The sequence below is a fragment of the Saccopteryx bilineata genome, chromosome 3 (assembly GCF_036850765.1).
Source record: "Saccopteryx bilineata isolate mSacBil1 chromosome 3, mSacBil1_pri_phased_curated, whole genome shotgun sequence".
NCBI lineage: Eukaryota > Metazoa > Chordata > Mammalia > Chiroptera > Emballonuridae > Saccopteryx > Saccopteryx bilineata.
In genome coordinates, this window is record NC_089492.1 from 242,219,096 (window position 1) to 242,235,443 (window position 16,348).

Below are 16,348 nucleotides of genomic sequence, written 5' to 3' on the forward strand. Positions count from 1 at the left end.
GCATCAGTCTAATTTTGTCTGAATGAAGCAATTTAGAGAGAGAGGAAAGTGCACTGTCTGCATTTAGCAATGTCAGAGGCTTCTGTTGCCCTGTTTACCCAGCAAGGTTCAGATGCCTGAATGAGACCTTGATGGAAAAACATGGAGCTCACACGTCTGTGACACTGTCTGAAATGCATTGAGCCCATAAACTCAAAAGCCTCTGTGATGTCAGAGAAGGATTTTCCAAAACCAAGCAGCTTCTCCCTGGAATCTAGTACCTGGCATCTGGCCCAAAGCAAGGACTGATGGGCGTCAGGGGGCGGGGCGAGAGGAAATGGGAGGGTTCAGCGTGAGGTTCACCCCACATGGCAGGGGGCGGGGCCCAGAAAAGTTCAAGGACAAAGTTCGGTGGGGCGGGGTGCACCAGGGTAGGGGCGCCGCTGAGGAGGGGTGGGCAGGGAGGGCCGGTGCCCCTGGGATTGTAGTGACAGAGACAGGCAGGAAAGGCACCTGCTCACCGCAGAGGGTCCAGCGGAAAACAGCCATGCTCGGGGCGATGGGTTCCCTAGTGGCGACATTCTGGAGAGAGATTCATCCCCGCACGCTCCTGCTGGGTGCCATCGTCTTTCTGCTTCTTGCCAATTTCTTCAGAAGACGGCTCCCCAAGAATTTCCCTCCAGGACCCCTGCGTCTGCCTTTCATTGGGAGCTTCTTCTATTTTGGCTTTAAGCAGCCGCATCTGACGATTCAGAAGGTAGGAAGGAGCAGGCTAAAGTGTGGGCCCAGTCCCCACCCTGACCTGCAGGGCAAGGACCCTGCAGCGGACCTAGCAGAAGGATGGGTGGCTCTGACACTAATCCCAGGCCCCTGGTAATTCCCACTTTGAGCCTGATTTTCCTCTACTGGCATGATTCCACCTGCCCTTACTAAGGGTATTTTATTGTAATTGTTTACTATTTAAGTGTGCTAGGCGTGTTACATTCTTCAACTCATTTCACTGTATGTCTTGTTCAATAATAAAAGGACATCCTATTGTAACATGATCACCTTGGGCTTTTTAATAGTGTTATCCTTGGGGAGGGAGGACGTGCTTTGCCTCTCAGAGGTTCCAGTTCCGTTTCATAAGTGATAATAGTGCCCTAAAGCCTCACCACTTTTCAGCTGAAATGCTCCCACCACCTTCAGCTTTTTCTTCCTGCAAACCCTTCTGCATAAAGTAATCATTTTAAAGTGTCATTCCTTGGCCAAAAATACAGTGATGGAAAATGACTTGACTTTGGGTGATGGGCACAAAATGCAATAAACAGTTCAAGTGCTATAGAGATGTTTACCTGAACCTATGTGTTCTTATGAACAAATGTCATCCTCTTAAACTTAATCTCTAAATTAAAAAAGGAAGGGAAACAAAAATAAAGAAATAAGTAAATAATAAATAAAATGTCATTCCTCAGTTCAGATTTTCTTAGCACTTTCAGATGGTTTACCCTTGCCAAGTTCAGACTCCTTAGGGAGACACTTGGAGCTCTTGTGAGCTCTTTACACTTCTTTATAATAATCTCCCATCAAGGCTGCCTGACTGGGGTCCCACAATTTTCTCCAACATCCAAAACTTTCTCCAGAATCCTCAGGTGGTTTTCGGCCTCTCAGCACAGATAACTTGCTGAGAAACAAAACTTGATAGGTTGGTTTTTGGAGATTAAATAAAAACAATATTAACATGGCTCATAGTAGATGTGCTAAAAGATTAGTTCATTAGTTCTCTTTTCCCTAGAAATGCCTGGAGCACTTTAAACACATGCTTATATACTCGAGTTCAGATGGAAAAGGTTTTATCACTTTCTGGAAGAAATACCCAATTGGTAACATTAACAGAATTAGTCACAGAATTTTAAGCCTGTAGCTTTGTTTAAGAAATGTATTGTTTATTTCTAAGTACTGAAGTGTTTCCTGTTTCTTTAGGTTAATGATTTTCATTTTGATTCCATTATGGCCAGAGAACCTAAACACTTTGTATAATTTCAATTTTTAAACATGTTAAGCCTGGCTTTATGACTCAAGAAGCAGTCTCTTGCATGCTTGAAAAACAAAGAAATAAGTGCCCTCGTTATACATGGATTTTCAACTGTGCAGTATGTCCAAACCCCGTAATCATGCTGTTGTCCAAGGGTCATCTGTATTCTGCTGTTGTTGGACAGAGTTTTCTGTCAGTTAGAGATTTATTGTTTGATTGTGTTGTTTAATTTCCCTTGCTGACTTCTTATCAGTTACTAGGAGAGTCACGTTGACATCTCAAACTATAATGAAAGGTTTGTCTACTTCTCTAGTCAGTACTGTTAGCTTTTCCTTTAAGTATTTGGCAGCTCCTTTACTTGGTGCATACACGTTACAATTGTTATGTCATCTTAGTGAATTGACTCCTAAATTATTATGTAATGTTCTTCTTTACCCCTGACAATTTTCTCTACCTGGACTTTATCTGATATGATATAGCCAGGCCAGCTTTATTTTCTTGATTAGTATTTACATAGTGTATGCTTCTCCATTCTTTCACTTTTATCCTACTTATATCACTATATTTGAAATGTTTCTTGCAGATACTATATAGATAGATGGATCATCTTTGGATTCTGCCAATTTTTAAAATGAATTCTTAATTTTTTTAATTTTACTTTTTTTGAGAGAGAGAAAGCTAGAAAGACAGGAAGTAGGGGGAAGAGAGTAAAGCATTAACTCCAGCTGACTTTTATTTTCACTTTTGGTTGCGCATTGATTGCTTCCAAGAGAGGAAGGAGAGAGAGTGAGAAGCATTAATTCATAATTCCTTTCACCTTAGTTGTACATCAATTGCCAGCATCCCCTTGCTCTAGCTAACAACCTTGAGCTTTTCACACCAGCAAGATTCTGGCTCAAGCTGGTAAGCTTTGGGGTCATGGGTTCAATTGCCTGTTCAAGCCCTCAACCCCACATTGAGGAGCCCATGCTCAGAGCCAACAACCTCAGAGTTTGGAACTGGCAACCTCAGGGTTCAGGATGGGTGCTTTATTTACTGTGCCACCGCCAGTCAGACTCTACCAATTTTTTTAATTGATGAATTTAGAGCATTTATATATATATTTAATGAAATTATTGATATGTTAAGACTTAAGTCTCCCATTTTATACTTGTTTTCTATATTTTTCTTCTGTTCTTTGTTCCTGTTTCTTCTTCCCTGTCTTCCTGAGGGTCATTTGTATAGGGATGAATAGTTATTCATGCAGATTTAGGAGTTTGCTAGTCCCCTAAGGCACTTGAGCTCCTGATTTCTACCCTTCTCCAACAGAAATAAGAAGTGTCTCTTCCTCATGGAGCAGATATGGATAGAACTCTGACTTCCATCCCCACACCCCACCACAGCATGGAAGATGCAACACTACCTACGTCACTGTGTCCATCTCCATTCTCTCTAGCCTGCACTGATGAGAATAGATGATGGAGTCCTGTGGGGCTGGGCATCACATAAGTGGGAGAGACCGGAATAGCACTTTAGAGACTTTATAACCTAAATTGACATTTGAAACACCATCCACAAAAGTGAGAATTCTGAACGTACTCTGGATACTATGTAAAGCTTTCATTTGGTTGATTATCTGCCAAAATGGAAGATTTACACAGTATCTAAAGCCATATAACATAAAACACAAAATGTCCAGATGTAGCCCAGAAATTACCTTGCCAAGAACAAAGAAAATATCGACTTTAATGACCTGACACCTATATTGAAATGACAGATGTTGAAATTATAGGATAAAGGTTTTAAAGCAGCTCTTATAAGTATGTTTTGGTAAACAAATACTCTCAAAAAATTTTTAAAGAAATTCTTAACAAATAAGTAAAAAATTACATAAGAATAAAAGGGAATGTTTAGAACAGAAATATATAATATTTTTAAAAATATATACTCAATACAGCCTGACAAGGTGGTGGCACAGTGGATAGAGTGTCGGACTGGGATGCGGTGGACCCAGGTTCGAGACCCTGAGGTCACCAGTTTGAGTGCAGGGTCATCTGGTGTGAGTAAAACTTACCAGCTTGGACCCAAGTTTGCTGGCTCAAGCAAAGGGTTAATCAGTCTGCTGAAGGCTCACGGTCAAGGCACATTGAGAAAGCAATAAAAAAAAACTGAGGTGTCACAATTAAAAACTGATGATTGATGCTTCTCATCTCTCTCCGTTCATGTCTGTCTGTCCCTATCTGTCCCTCTCTCTGACTTTCTCTCTGTCTCTGTAAAATATATATATTTTTACAGTATATATATATACTGAATACAGTATATATATATATATATATATATATATATATATATATATATACTGAATACAGTACCTCAATATCGGAGTGCTAATGACAGATGAATCAATAAAACTAAAGAGAGATCAATAGAAAATATCCATCTGAAAAACACACAAAAATTGATTGAAAGGAGAAACTAAGATGCAGGGAACTGTGTTAGAATAACAATAGATCTAACATTTGTGCCATCAGTGTTCCAGAATTTCATCAAACCTAATACAGTCAAATCTCTGAAAACAAAAAGCAAAGAAATATTCTTGAAAGCAGCCAGAGAAATACAACTCATTGTTTATGGGAAACAATAATTAAAATGACAGCAGATTTCTCATCAGAAACCATAGAGGCCAGAAATAAGTAGTACATTTAAAAATGTTGAATGAAAGAAACTGTCAACCTAGATTCTCTATCCAGTGACAATGTACCTCTGAAATGAAGGTGAAATGAATACATTATTATGTGAAGAAAACCTAAAAATGTTTTTGCTATCAGACCAGCTCCAATGAAATGGTTGATTTCATTGAAAGAAAGTTCAGATATAAGAAGTGATAATGGTAGAAAACTTGGAACACAGAGAATGGAGAAAGAACACCAGAAAGGGTAAAGAGATGGGTAAACATAACAAATTATTCTTCTTCCCTTGAATTAAAGAAATTATGTTTCATAGTTAAAAGCAAACTATATTGTGTGATGTGGTTCTCAGTGTACATGGAGATAACATTAAAGCAGAAAGGTAAAGGGATCTGAACTGTCATAAGGTATCTGTATTCCACGTGAAGAGGGAGTGTTGAGACTAGGACACTGCAATAAGCCATGAATGCATATTACAATCTTTAGAGGAACCACTTAAAACAAAACAAAAAGACATACTCAAAAACATTAAATTAAAATGCAATTCTTAAAAAAAAAAAAAAAGATGTTCAAGTGACCCACAGAAAGACAGGAAAGAACAAATAATAAAGAAAATAGAAAAATAGTAAACAAATAATAAATGGCAGACTTAAGTCTTTACATATGAATAATTACATTAAATAAATATATATAAGGTCTAAATTCACCAATTTAATAAAAATTAACTGAATAAAAGGATGATCTGCCTATACACTATCTACCAGAAACTCATATCAAATATACTGAATAAGTAGAACAAAAGAAAAAGAATGGAGAAACATACACCAGGTGAATACATATTTAAAAAAAAGAAACATAGCCCTGGCTGGTTGGCTCAGCCATAGAGCATCAGCCTGGCATGTGGAGGTCCCAGGTTCGATTCCAGGTCAGGGAATACAGGAGAAGTACTCATCTGCTTCTCCATCCCTCCCCCTCTCTTTTCTATCTCTCTCTTCTTCTCCCGCAACCAAGGCTCCATTGGAGCAGAGTTGATCCAGGCACTGAGGATTGTTCCATGGCCTCCACCTCAGGTGCTAGAATGGCTCTAGCCACAATGAAACAATGCCCCACATGGGCAGAGCATCACCCCCTGGTGGATCCTGGTTGGGCACATACGGGAGTCTGTCTGACTGCCTCCCTGCTTCTAACTTTGAAAAAATATAAATAAATGGAAGGAAAGGAAGGGAAGGGAAAGGGAAGCCTTGGCTATATTACATTAGATAAAGTAATGTGAAGAAAGGACAGAAGGAAGGAAGGAAGGAAGGAAGGAAGGAAGGAAGGAAGGAAGGAAGGAAGGAAGGAAGGAAGAGAGGGAGGGAGGGACAGAAGGTGGGAAGGAGGGGAGGAGGGAAGGAGGGGAGGAAGGAAGAAGGGAAGAAGGTAAGGAAGAAGGGAAGGAGGGAAGGGAGGGAGGGAGGGAGGGAGGAAGGAAGGAAGGAAGGAAGGAAGGAAGGAAGGAAGGAAGGAAGGAAAGAAGAAAAGAAGAAAGAAAAAAGAAAGAAAGAAAGAAAGAAAGAAAGAAAGAAAGAAAGAAAGAAAGAAAGAAAGAAAGAAAGAAGGGAGGGGGGAGGGAGGGATAGAAGAAAGGAAGAAAGGAAGAAGGGAAGGAAAAAGCTGACCTGGCTATATTACATTAGGTAAAGTAACGTCCAGGCAAAGAAAATTATCAGGGATAAAAAGAGACATTACATAATAATTTAAAAGTTCATTTACCAAGGCAACTTAACAATTTTAACATGTATGCACTAATTAAAAGAGCTGTCAAATACCTAAAGGAAAAGCTAACAGTACTGACTAGAGAAACAGACAAATCTTTAATTATAGTTTGAGATGTCAACATGACTCTTCTAGTAACGAATAAGTCAGCAAGGGGAATTAAACAACAAATCAGCCAATAAATCTCTGCCATGGTAGAAAACTCTATCCAACAACAGCAGAATACAGATGACCCTTGAACAACAGCACGGTTAGGGGACTTGGACATACTGCACAGTTGTAAATCAATGTATAACTAGTGAACATTTTTTTATTCTTGTGTACATGACTTTACTGAAGAGCAGAACCACAACATACACTGAAATTTCCAAAGGATTCTATGACAAAAGAAAGTTAAGAAGCACTATTATGAAGTTGTATTCATTATTTCCTTAGGTTTCTTTTTTTCTTTTGCTATATCAGAAAGAAATGCTTTTTAACAATAAAAACAATACATACATTGAAACAGTTTAAAATACTGCTTAGTGAATGAGAAGGAATCTTACCCCTCTCTGCACCCACTCCCCCAACACACACACACACACACACACACACACACACACACACTCAGAAGTACCTCCATAGGACTTTGGTCTATATCCTTTCATATTCTTGTGTAATAAAAATAAAATGATACCCACTTGTAACTTTTTATTTGAGCTTCTACATATCAGTAAGAGTTGAAATATTTGATATAAAAATGTTTAGAAAACATAAACAGGAAATTCTAAAAATATACCTATTGGTGGAAAGGTGTTAAACCTTAGTAAAATATAGGAGAGAAATGCTTTTTCTTTTCTTTTGTAACAACAGGCACATGTGTGCGTGCACACACGGCACATACACTGCTCAGTGCCGGGAGGCTCCGGAGGAGCAGACACTGCACCTACTGCTGGTGGGAGTGAGAATTAGCATAGTCTCTTCCTTTTATTCTTTCCATTCTTTCTGTCTTTGTTTTGTTGGCTTTGAGTTTAAGTACTTAAAGTAAGTGGAATCTCAACTTTTTTAACACTAATCCTTCATTTTTAATCGTTTCTTATTCTAAACATTGATTTTTCTCCACCTCATTATTTAAATACTAATCCTACATTTCAAAATATTTTTTATTAATTTTATTTTTTATAGAGAGAGGAGGGGAAGAGAGGAGAGAAAGAAAACCATTATTTTGTTGATCCACTTTTTTATGAATTTATTGGTTGCTCCTTAAGTGCCCTGCCTGGGGAACAAACCACAACCTTAGATGATGGGACGACACTCCAACCAACTTAGCTGCCTGGCGAGGGCTGAAATTTTTATTCTTCATGTTGAATTTTCTATGTCTCACTACTTCTGTTTGCCTTTATAGTTCTCATGTTCACCCATTTATTTGTCTATTTCATGTCTGATTGGAAGCCTTCTAAACCATCTTATTTTTAACCACATTCAGTCCCTTACTGTCTGTTCTTTAAACAACTTGTTTAATGTTGTACATTAAAAATTATGGCCAAAGTTTTCTCAGATTCCCTCTGAGTAATACACTTATTTCCATGTGAATCAATAATCACAGCGACTATCAATGTATTTAACAACTGTTAGACATCACCATAGTCAATACCAGGGCTCAGGAGGTCATGTACTTATCCATAGTTACACAGTTAATCATACCATATGAGTTTTTGATTCAGTAGTATTGGACTATTAATATACATGGGTACAGAGCTGGTAAATATGGAACTCTGAAGAAGTTCACTTCAGTAAATACTGATGGACTGCCAAGTGCCTTCCAAGTACAGACTATAATTCCAGTTTGTCACTTAGAAGTCATTTAGCTAACCCTGAGATTTTTAGCTATTCTAAAAACATCCTTATTGATTGTTCTAAAGAAATCCTTTTTGTAAAGCCTGTAAGTTTATTCCAACATTCTGTAATTTATCTCTGCTGTTTCTTAGAAGCAAAGACATTCACTTTGGAATGCTGGCTCTCCTCTTCCTAGCAAGGCAGGGTGTACTGTGCTAGAGATGAACAAAGACTGATGAAAGACTGAGCCAAAAGAGCACTGGAAATACTGAGTTCAGGCTCAGTTTTTAATATGGGAGAAGAGAGGTAGAAAGAGACTGAATCCACTGTATTGGCTCTGATGGGCGTGGTGGGTTCAGGGCTATAAAGGGACATGGGAAAGATAAGTGCCTGGAAATCAAGGAGGCGGGGCCACGGACACCTGGAGGGAATGGAGCCCTTCTGCTTGATCTACTGCCTGCAGCTAGACATACCCAGCAGACAGATGGAATGGGAAGGGTCCACAGAGTCCTCTCTTGAATGGACAAGTCAGAACAGACTCTGATTGGTGACCATTCCCTGTCATCCAACTCATCTTGCACATACCTGCACCCTGTGCCTACTCATGACACACCCACACACTCTTCCATTCTCTACACCCTGCCCCCTCTCACGCTCACTTTCACTGTCTCACTCCCACTAAATTCTACGGTCCCCACACAACTTTAAGGTCCCCACTCAACTCTAAGGTGCTAGTGCCACCTCAGGTTCATGGTCTTGTCTTAGAATCTTACACAATGCCTGAAAAATCCCTCCACCACTCAATAGCTCTGTCACCATGGCTACAACTTGTTTTCCTCTTCCGAAAAACAAGGACATTCATTAGTAGCTTAGGGTACTTGTGAGATTAAATAAGATGACACATGAGAGGTATGTAACACAGTACGCATTGAATGTGGCTGTCTGTGTCCAGCAGTGCCTTCCTCCCGCCATCCCTGTGCCTGGTCCTCCCTGTCTCCATGAGCACACATTCACCTCTCTTTGCACAGGGAGCTCGCTCATTTCTCTGAAACTCAAGTGGCCGTGCACCAAGTGTCAGTAAACAAACTGCCTTTCACATTGCTGCTCTGGTTCTTCCTCGCAGAAGCCTGTGAGGGAGGAATCCCTTTCTCCCTTTTATAGCTGTGGAGCTGAGGCTCAGAAAGCCAGACTCTTTTCTCGAGAACCCACAGCTAGAGAACAAGGGAGCTACGCTTCACACACACTCCAGAGCTAGAGTGTGTTTCTCCACACCTGGTCCCAGCCCTATTATCAATTTTATGCCATCTAGTATATATTAAGAAAGGAAACAGTCTCTTTTGATTAAACAGATATGATTCACCAGCAAGTCCCTGCTTGCTACAGCAGGCTCACTGCACAGATCTCGGCCTTCTTTGGTGAGTCACCTGTACTGAGTTCACTCCCTTCACAAGACTCTGAGATGCTTGAGGTTAGCTTGTTTATTTTATTATAGTTCTATCTTCATAACTCATTTTCAAGGCAATGGTAGATGCTCAGTCAATTCATGTAGGTTCACCATATGAATGAAGCGTTTATAGTAAGTGTTCACATGTCCGAGAGTGAATTAAATTCAAGTCCAGCTCAAATGAGGAAGATGGAAATCAGGGAGAAACATTCCTGTCATGTCGAAGTGCACACACATGTTCATGCCCTCAATACAAGTCCTCCAGCTACACACACTTCCTTCTTTCCTGGACACACACAGGTGCACACATCAACTGACTATGTAACTATTTTTCAGTATGTGAAGAAATATGGAAACATCTTTGGCATGGAGTTTGGTATCTGGCCTGCAGTTCTTATAAGTGGATTGCCTTTAATCAAAGAAGCCCTTGTTCACCAGGACCAAAACTTTGTGGATCGTCCTACACTCCCTGTTCGAGAACGCATCTTTAAGAAAAATGGTAAGTTTCTTGACCAAAGTCAGATGTGCACGCTTAATATTTTTAAGCTCTGTTACAGGTGCCTCTGTGACTATGATTCTCTACTACTCCCCAGAGACCAAGCCCTTTATAGAATTTCTGCTTTTGAAACAAACTTGACGCCCCTATTTCCCTATTGAAGGCACCCTCTCAGAAGATTAGGCAACGTCAGCCCTAATGTGAAGGACTTGGGAAAAACTGCTCCTGCATGATATCACTCTAAATGCCTTGATAAACAAGTAATCGATCATTCCACGTTAGCACAGAGAGCGACAGTACATCTGCTCCTTCTGGTTCCCACTCCAATCTCTCCCCTCAGGACCCGGGATGTGGCTCTGCTTTTCCCGCTGCTTTTGTAATGTCTTCATGTTGCCTCTAGTCCCTTATGCTTTGGCATTAAGGCTGCATCCACAGGGTATCTTGAGACTTCCAGTCTAGGTTAGAACTGTTTGGCACAGATAGTTTAAATTATTGTTAAATAAACTTCAATGTTAAAAAATCTAAATGGCCCTGGCTGGTTGGTTCAGTGGTAGAGAATCAGCCAGCATGTGGATGTCCCAGGTTCGATTCTCAGTCAGGGCACAAAGGAAAGGCATCCTTCTGCTTCTTCACTTCCCCCCAACTTGCCTCTTTCTCTCTCCCTCTCTCTTTCTCTCCTCTTCCCATCCTGCACCCATGACTAGGTTAGAGTGAGTTGGATCTGGGTACTGAGGATGGCTCCAAGACCTCCACCTCAGGCACTAAAACTTCTGTTTGGTTGCACAGAGCAAGGGCTCCAGATGGGCAGAGCTTCACCCAGTAGAAAACATGCCAGGTGGATCCCAGTTGGGGCGCATGTAAGACTCTCTCTGCTACCCCTCCTCTCAATTAGAATAAAAAAAAAGAAATGAAAAAAAAATCTAAATGAAAAACTCAAATTACTCTACCGAAGCATTGTTTCTTTTTTCGTTGTTACCCAATTCCTCGTTGAAATATTTTGTTAACTCTACATCAGTTTCTTCTATTAATTACCTGAAACTGAAGCACAGGGCTAAGCACCAGGAGTAGAAAGATCAGAGGAGCAGACAAAATCCATGTACTTATGTAAGTCAAATTCTAGTCAGAGAGAAAGAGTATCCACTAGCTGTGATTGAAAGTCTTTTGCAGATAAATGCAGGACACACTTACAAGGGGTATCTAATCCAGTCTTGGGTTCAGGAAAAACTAACATAAGTGAATGAACTACTTATTTAATAAAGTGAAGAAGCAAGCAGGCAGAGGGAATCCAATATAAAATGTCACTGAGGTGATAGAAAGGAAAGTAAACTTGAGGAAATAAAAAAGTGGTCAATGTGGAAAGTACAGAGATTACATGGAATTAAATGGAGAGGAACCTGCAGAGTGTGGTTTGGAATAGTTTAAACGTTCTTGAGAACAATGTTGATTTTTATCCTAATGACATTGAAGCTCTTGAATGCTTTCCAGTAGAGAAAGGAATCATCATATTTACATTGTACACTTTTCAAAACCTTTTTGGGCAGCAGTGTAGAAAATAGAATTAAGGAAGCAGCCTGACCTGTGGTGGTGCAGTGGATAAAGTTCGTCGACCTGGAAATGCTGAGGTCTCCGGTTCAAAACCCTGGGCTTGCCTGGTCAAGGCACATATGGGAGTTGATGCTTCCAGCTCCTCCCCCCTTCTCTCTCTCTCTCTCTCTCTCTCTCTCTCTCTCTCTCTCTCTCTCTCTCCCCCTCTCCTCTCTAAAATGAATAAATTAAAAAAAAAAAAGAATTAAGGAAGCAAAAGAGGGTTGCAGCATTTTAGGTTAGAGAAGGTGATCGCTTGGATGAGAAAGGTGGTAGGAAAGGACAGTACAGTAAGTTAAACTGGGACAGTGGCAGTGAAAGTATATGGATTTAAGATATTCAGAATGTAAATCAAGTAAGACATGGTGAACCAGATGGAGGAAGATTGAAGCATTGAGGTAGATTCCCAAGTGGGTAGACTGATGGAAAGAACATTTGGAGAACAAGGTGTTTGGTTTGGCCTGGGTGGAGAGTTGTATGGAGAAAAGCATAAATTCAATTATGGTTACACTGAGTTTGAAATGCCTTTATATCGGCAAAGTCAAGCAGATGGTTGTATATCTGTATCTGGAGCTCAGAGTCTAAAAGAGGTCACTATCCACAAATGTTATTTAAAATTGTAGGAGTAGTGAGATTTTTCAGAAAAGGGTTATAGGATAAGTAAAAAAAAACCTTATTGTGAAGAAAACATTATTTCAAAATTTGGTAGAAGAAGATAAACTAGCCAAGGGTATGGAAAGCTCTCTGCTTTCAGAGAATTAGGAACAAAATTTGGAGAATGTAGTATCCTGAGCACCAATGGAAGAGAATGTTTCAAGAAATAAGTATCTCATGCTACTGAGAGACCAAGTAAGATGAGTTTGAAAATATCCCAGGCTCTGAGAGCAAGGAGGGTCATTTCAGGGAGATGGTGGAGGCCAAAGCCAGAGGTTAAAGGGAGTTGAAGAGTGCTTTAGAAGGAAAGAGGTGAAGTACTGTTGCCCTACCTGTGTTATTAAAGAAATGATGATCTGCCCTGGCCGGTTGGCTCAGTGGTAGAGCGTCGGCCTGGCGTGCAGGGGTCCCGGGTTCGATTCCTGGCCAGGGCACACAGGAGAAGTGCCCATCTGCTTCTCCACCCCTCCCCCTCTCCTACCTCTCTGTCTCTCTCTTCCCCTCCCGCAGCGAGGCTCCATTGGAGCAAGGATGGCCCAGGCGCTGGGGATGGCTCCTTGGCCTCTGCCCCAGGCGCTAGAGTGGCTCTGGTCATGGCAGAGCGATGCCCTAGAGGGGCAGAGCATCGCCCCCTGGTGGGCGTGCCAGGTGGATCCCGGTAGGGCACATGCGGGAGTCTGTCTGACTGTCTCTCCCCGTTTCCAGCTTCAGAAAGATTAAAAAAAAAAAAAAAATGATGATCCGTTGACCACACCAAGATGTTGTCTTTTTCGTTGCCTGCGTGAGATATTTACTCCTTCACTTTCTTCAGTCATTTCTTCATCTATTAAGATCCAGCTTAGATAGGTCCTTTCCTGTTAGACTCATGGAAGCCTTGTCTCTTTACAAGTATGGATTTTCCTACCTACGAGTGCATTCTTAGTATGTAGCATGATGTAAATACTTACCTATACCTATGTGACTAGTAATCCAAGCATGGGCTTGGCAGTCAGGGACATGTGAGCTTGAATGCCTGCTGAGCTTGCTTACTGACTCTGTGCGTAACCTTGAAAACTTTAACTCTTGTGCCTTGACGTTCTCATCAGCAAAATTGGAAAGTGGGTTAGAAGACAATCCACTGAGTGGGAGAACATATTGGCCAATTATATATTGGATAAGGGGTTAATATTAAAAATGTATAAAAAGCTTATGCAATACAACACCAAAATATAATCTAGTTAAGAAATGGGCAAAGGACCTGAATAAAGACTTCTCCAAAGAGGACATAAAATGGCCAATAGACATATAAAAAAAATGCTCAACATCTCTAATCATCAGAGAAATGCCAATTCAAACCCACAATGAGAAATCACCTCACACCTGTCAGAATGACTATCATCAATTAATCAACAAATGTTGGTGAGGATGTGGAGAAAAGTGTCTTTGTGAACTGTTGATGAGAATGTAGTCTGGTGCAGACTCTGGAAAATAGTATGAAGTTTCCTCAAAAAATAAAAAATGGAATTCCCTTGTATCAAGGAATTCCACTTCTTAGAATGTGTCTGAAGAAAACCGAAACTCAAATTTGAAAGAATACACACACCCCTATGTTCATTGCAACATTATTTACAATTGCCATGATTTGGAAGCAGCTCAAGTGCCCATCAGTAGATGAGTAGATACAAAACTGTGGTACATTTTAAAATTACACAATAGAATACTACTTGATCATAAAATAAAATAAGATAAACTCTTACCATTTGTAACAGTATGGATGTACCTGGAGAGTATTATGCTAAGGGAAATAAGCCATTCTGGGAAAGACATGAACCATATCATTTCACTTATATGTGTACTCTAATGAACAAAATAAACAAACAAATAAAAAAAAAACTCATACATGCAAAAATCAGAAGGCCAGTTTTTAGAGGGGAGGGTTTTGGGGGAAATGAGTAAAAAAGATGAAGGAATTAAGCAAAGAAATACAGTGATTATCAGGGGTCGGAGAGTGTGTGGAGGTACAAGAGGATAGAAGGGGAATAAATGGTGATGGAAAAGGACGACTTTGCATAGTAAATTCACAATACAAACACAGAGGATGCATTATAGATGGGTACACACGAAAAAAATTGAAAACGTGTATTAACTGTATGTACCTCGTAGAGTTTATGTGAATACTGTTTTACATAATGCATAAAATTACCACTGTGCCTGGCATTACAAACAATCAGTACATACTAACAATTATATTCATTGCTCTGGGATTATTTGTCTAGATATTTTTCGACTACCAAATGCCCTCTTTTTTTCTACCATCTGATACAAATCCCCATCCAATTTATTGGATTCTATTCAGAATGTTGTCTTCTTTTCCTCAGGATTGGTCATGTCCAATGGCCAGATATGGAAGGAGCAAAGAAGGTTTGCCCTGACAACACTAAGGAATTTTGGGTTAGGAAAGAAGAGCTTAGAGGAACGCATACAAGAAGAGGCTTACCACCTCAGCCTGGCAATAGAGGAGGAGAACGGTGAGTGGACCCTCGGACAAGTGCCGGAGATGGTGGCTCATTCATTCACTGAACAGACACTCATTTAGTACTTACGTGCCTGTCCTGTGCTCACCACTGTGTTAGGCACTGAAGATATAACTGAATAACTAACTATGGCCCTGCTCTTGTGGAGCTCTAGAATTAAGCACAAGAAGACAAGCATTAAATTCATTATGACTTTAAACCTTGGTCATCAGTATGATTTCCCAGGTATTGAGTGGGAGTACTGGCTGCATGTCAGACCCAGTATAGGGTGCTGTGGCCACAGCCTCAGATGTTTTTCTGTCCTCAGTATGTCATGTGTCATATAGGCTCTCAGTAGAAAATAGAAATGTACCAATCTAAACGATCAATCTTTACTTCCACTTGCAGGGCAGCCTTTTGACCCTCACTTCAAGATCAACAATGCAGTTTCCAATATCATTTGCTCCATCACCTTTGGGGAGCGCTTTGAGTACAAGGATGACCAGTTCCAAGAAATGCTGAGGTTGCTGGATGAACTCATCCATCTAGAGATGTCAGTGTGTGCCCAGGTAGGGGTTTCTCTTTTCATAATTGGTGAAAGTTAAAGGGGCTGATGTCAGGCACAGATTTCTTTAAACTACAATATAACCTTTAAACTTTACTTCAACACAAACTTATTTGAAATATGTGACTCTAGATTTTGGATAATATTGCTAACTATTTACTGTATATAAAGAACATTTCTAGCATTCAAGCAAAGCAGTGAACTTTACAGGCTCCTATGTTATTTTTTAAAAAAGGACTAGAGTTCCATTGCCTTTGAGTCACCCCTGTCCTTGTCCCTCCCTAACCAGCCATCTCACACCTCCTCTCAGAAGTATTCTTCTATTTTTGGCTTCTCCCTTATCAGACTGTTTTGGGACTTATTTATGTTAGTTGTTCTCTTTTAAAATTCTAAATAGTATTCCACTTTATGAATATGCCACTGTTTGTTACGCTATTCTCTATTGTTAGACACTTGGGCTGTTTCCAGATTTTGAATGTTATGAATAAAGCTCCCAAGAATATTCTAGTACATTTGTTTAAAGGTGAAATGAAGCATCGTGATGTGTGCAGGCAGATATGAGAGAGTGTAAGCAAATCCAGAGAGTGATCCATGGGCTCTGTGTTAAGTGCTCAGTGGATCTCATATTGTTTGGTCACCAGAATAACCCTGGGGCCCACTGGTAGCTAGTTGAACTACGAAGTAACAATTACATCCTCCTCCTCATCATCATTATTGCCATTTCATTAAAGCTAGACAGTAGCAGAGCTAATAGCCAAATCCATGTCATGTCATAAGTCTAGGAGATTTTTTATTATGTTATGCTATCTATTTTCTACCTATATTATTATAGAAAATATATTCAAAAACCACTTTCTTTTAGTAAAAATGTCTGATCCACATAG

At 40.1% G+C, this 16,348-nt stretch overlaps 1 protein-coding gene across 1 annotated transcript in view; it reads left to right on the plus strand.

The window, feature by feature from the left end:
- The first annotated feature begins 405 nt into the window (after positions 1 to 405).
- Positions 406 to 16,348, plus strand: part of LOC136331099 (cytochrome P450 2J2-like) — a 37,483-nt gene continuing 21,540 nt past the window's right edge. The window contains exons 1-4 of the mRNA XM_066269054.1: positions 406 to 736; positions 10,010 to 10,172; positions 14,765 to 14,914; positions 15,308 to 15,468. Of these exons, the coding sequence (XP_066125151.1) occupies positions 527 to 736; positions 10,010 to 10,172; positions 14,765 to 14,914; positions 15,308 to 15,468 (684 nt within the window). The 5' untranslated portion in view covers positions 406 to 526. The remainder of the gene's footprint in view (positions 737 to 10,009; positions 10,173 to 14,764; positions 14,915 to 15,307; positions 15,469 to 16,348) is intronic.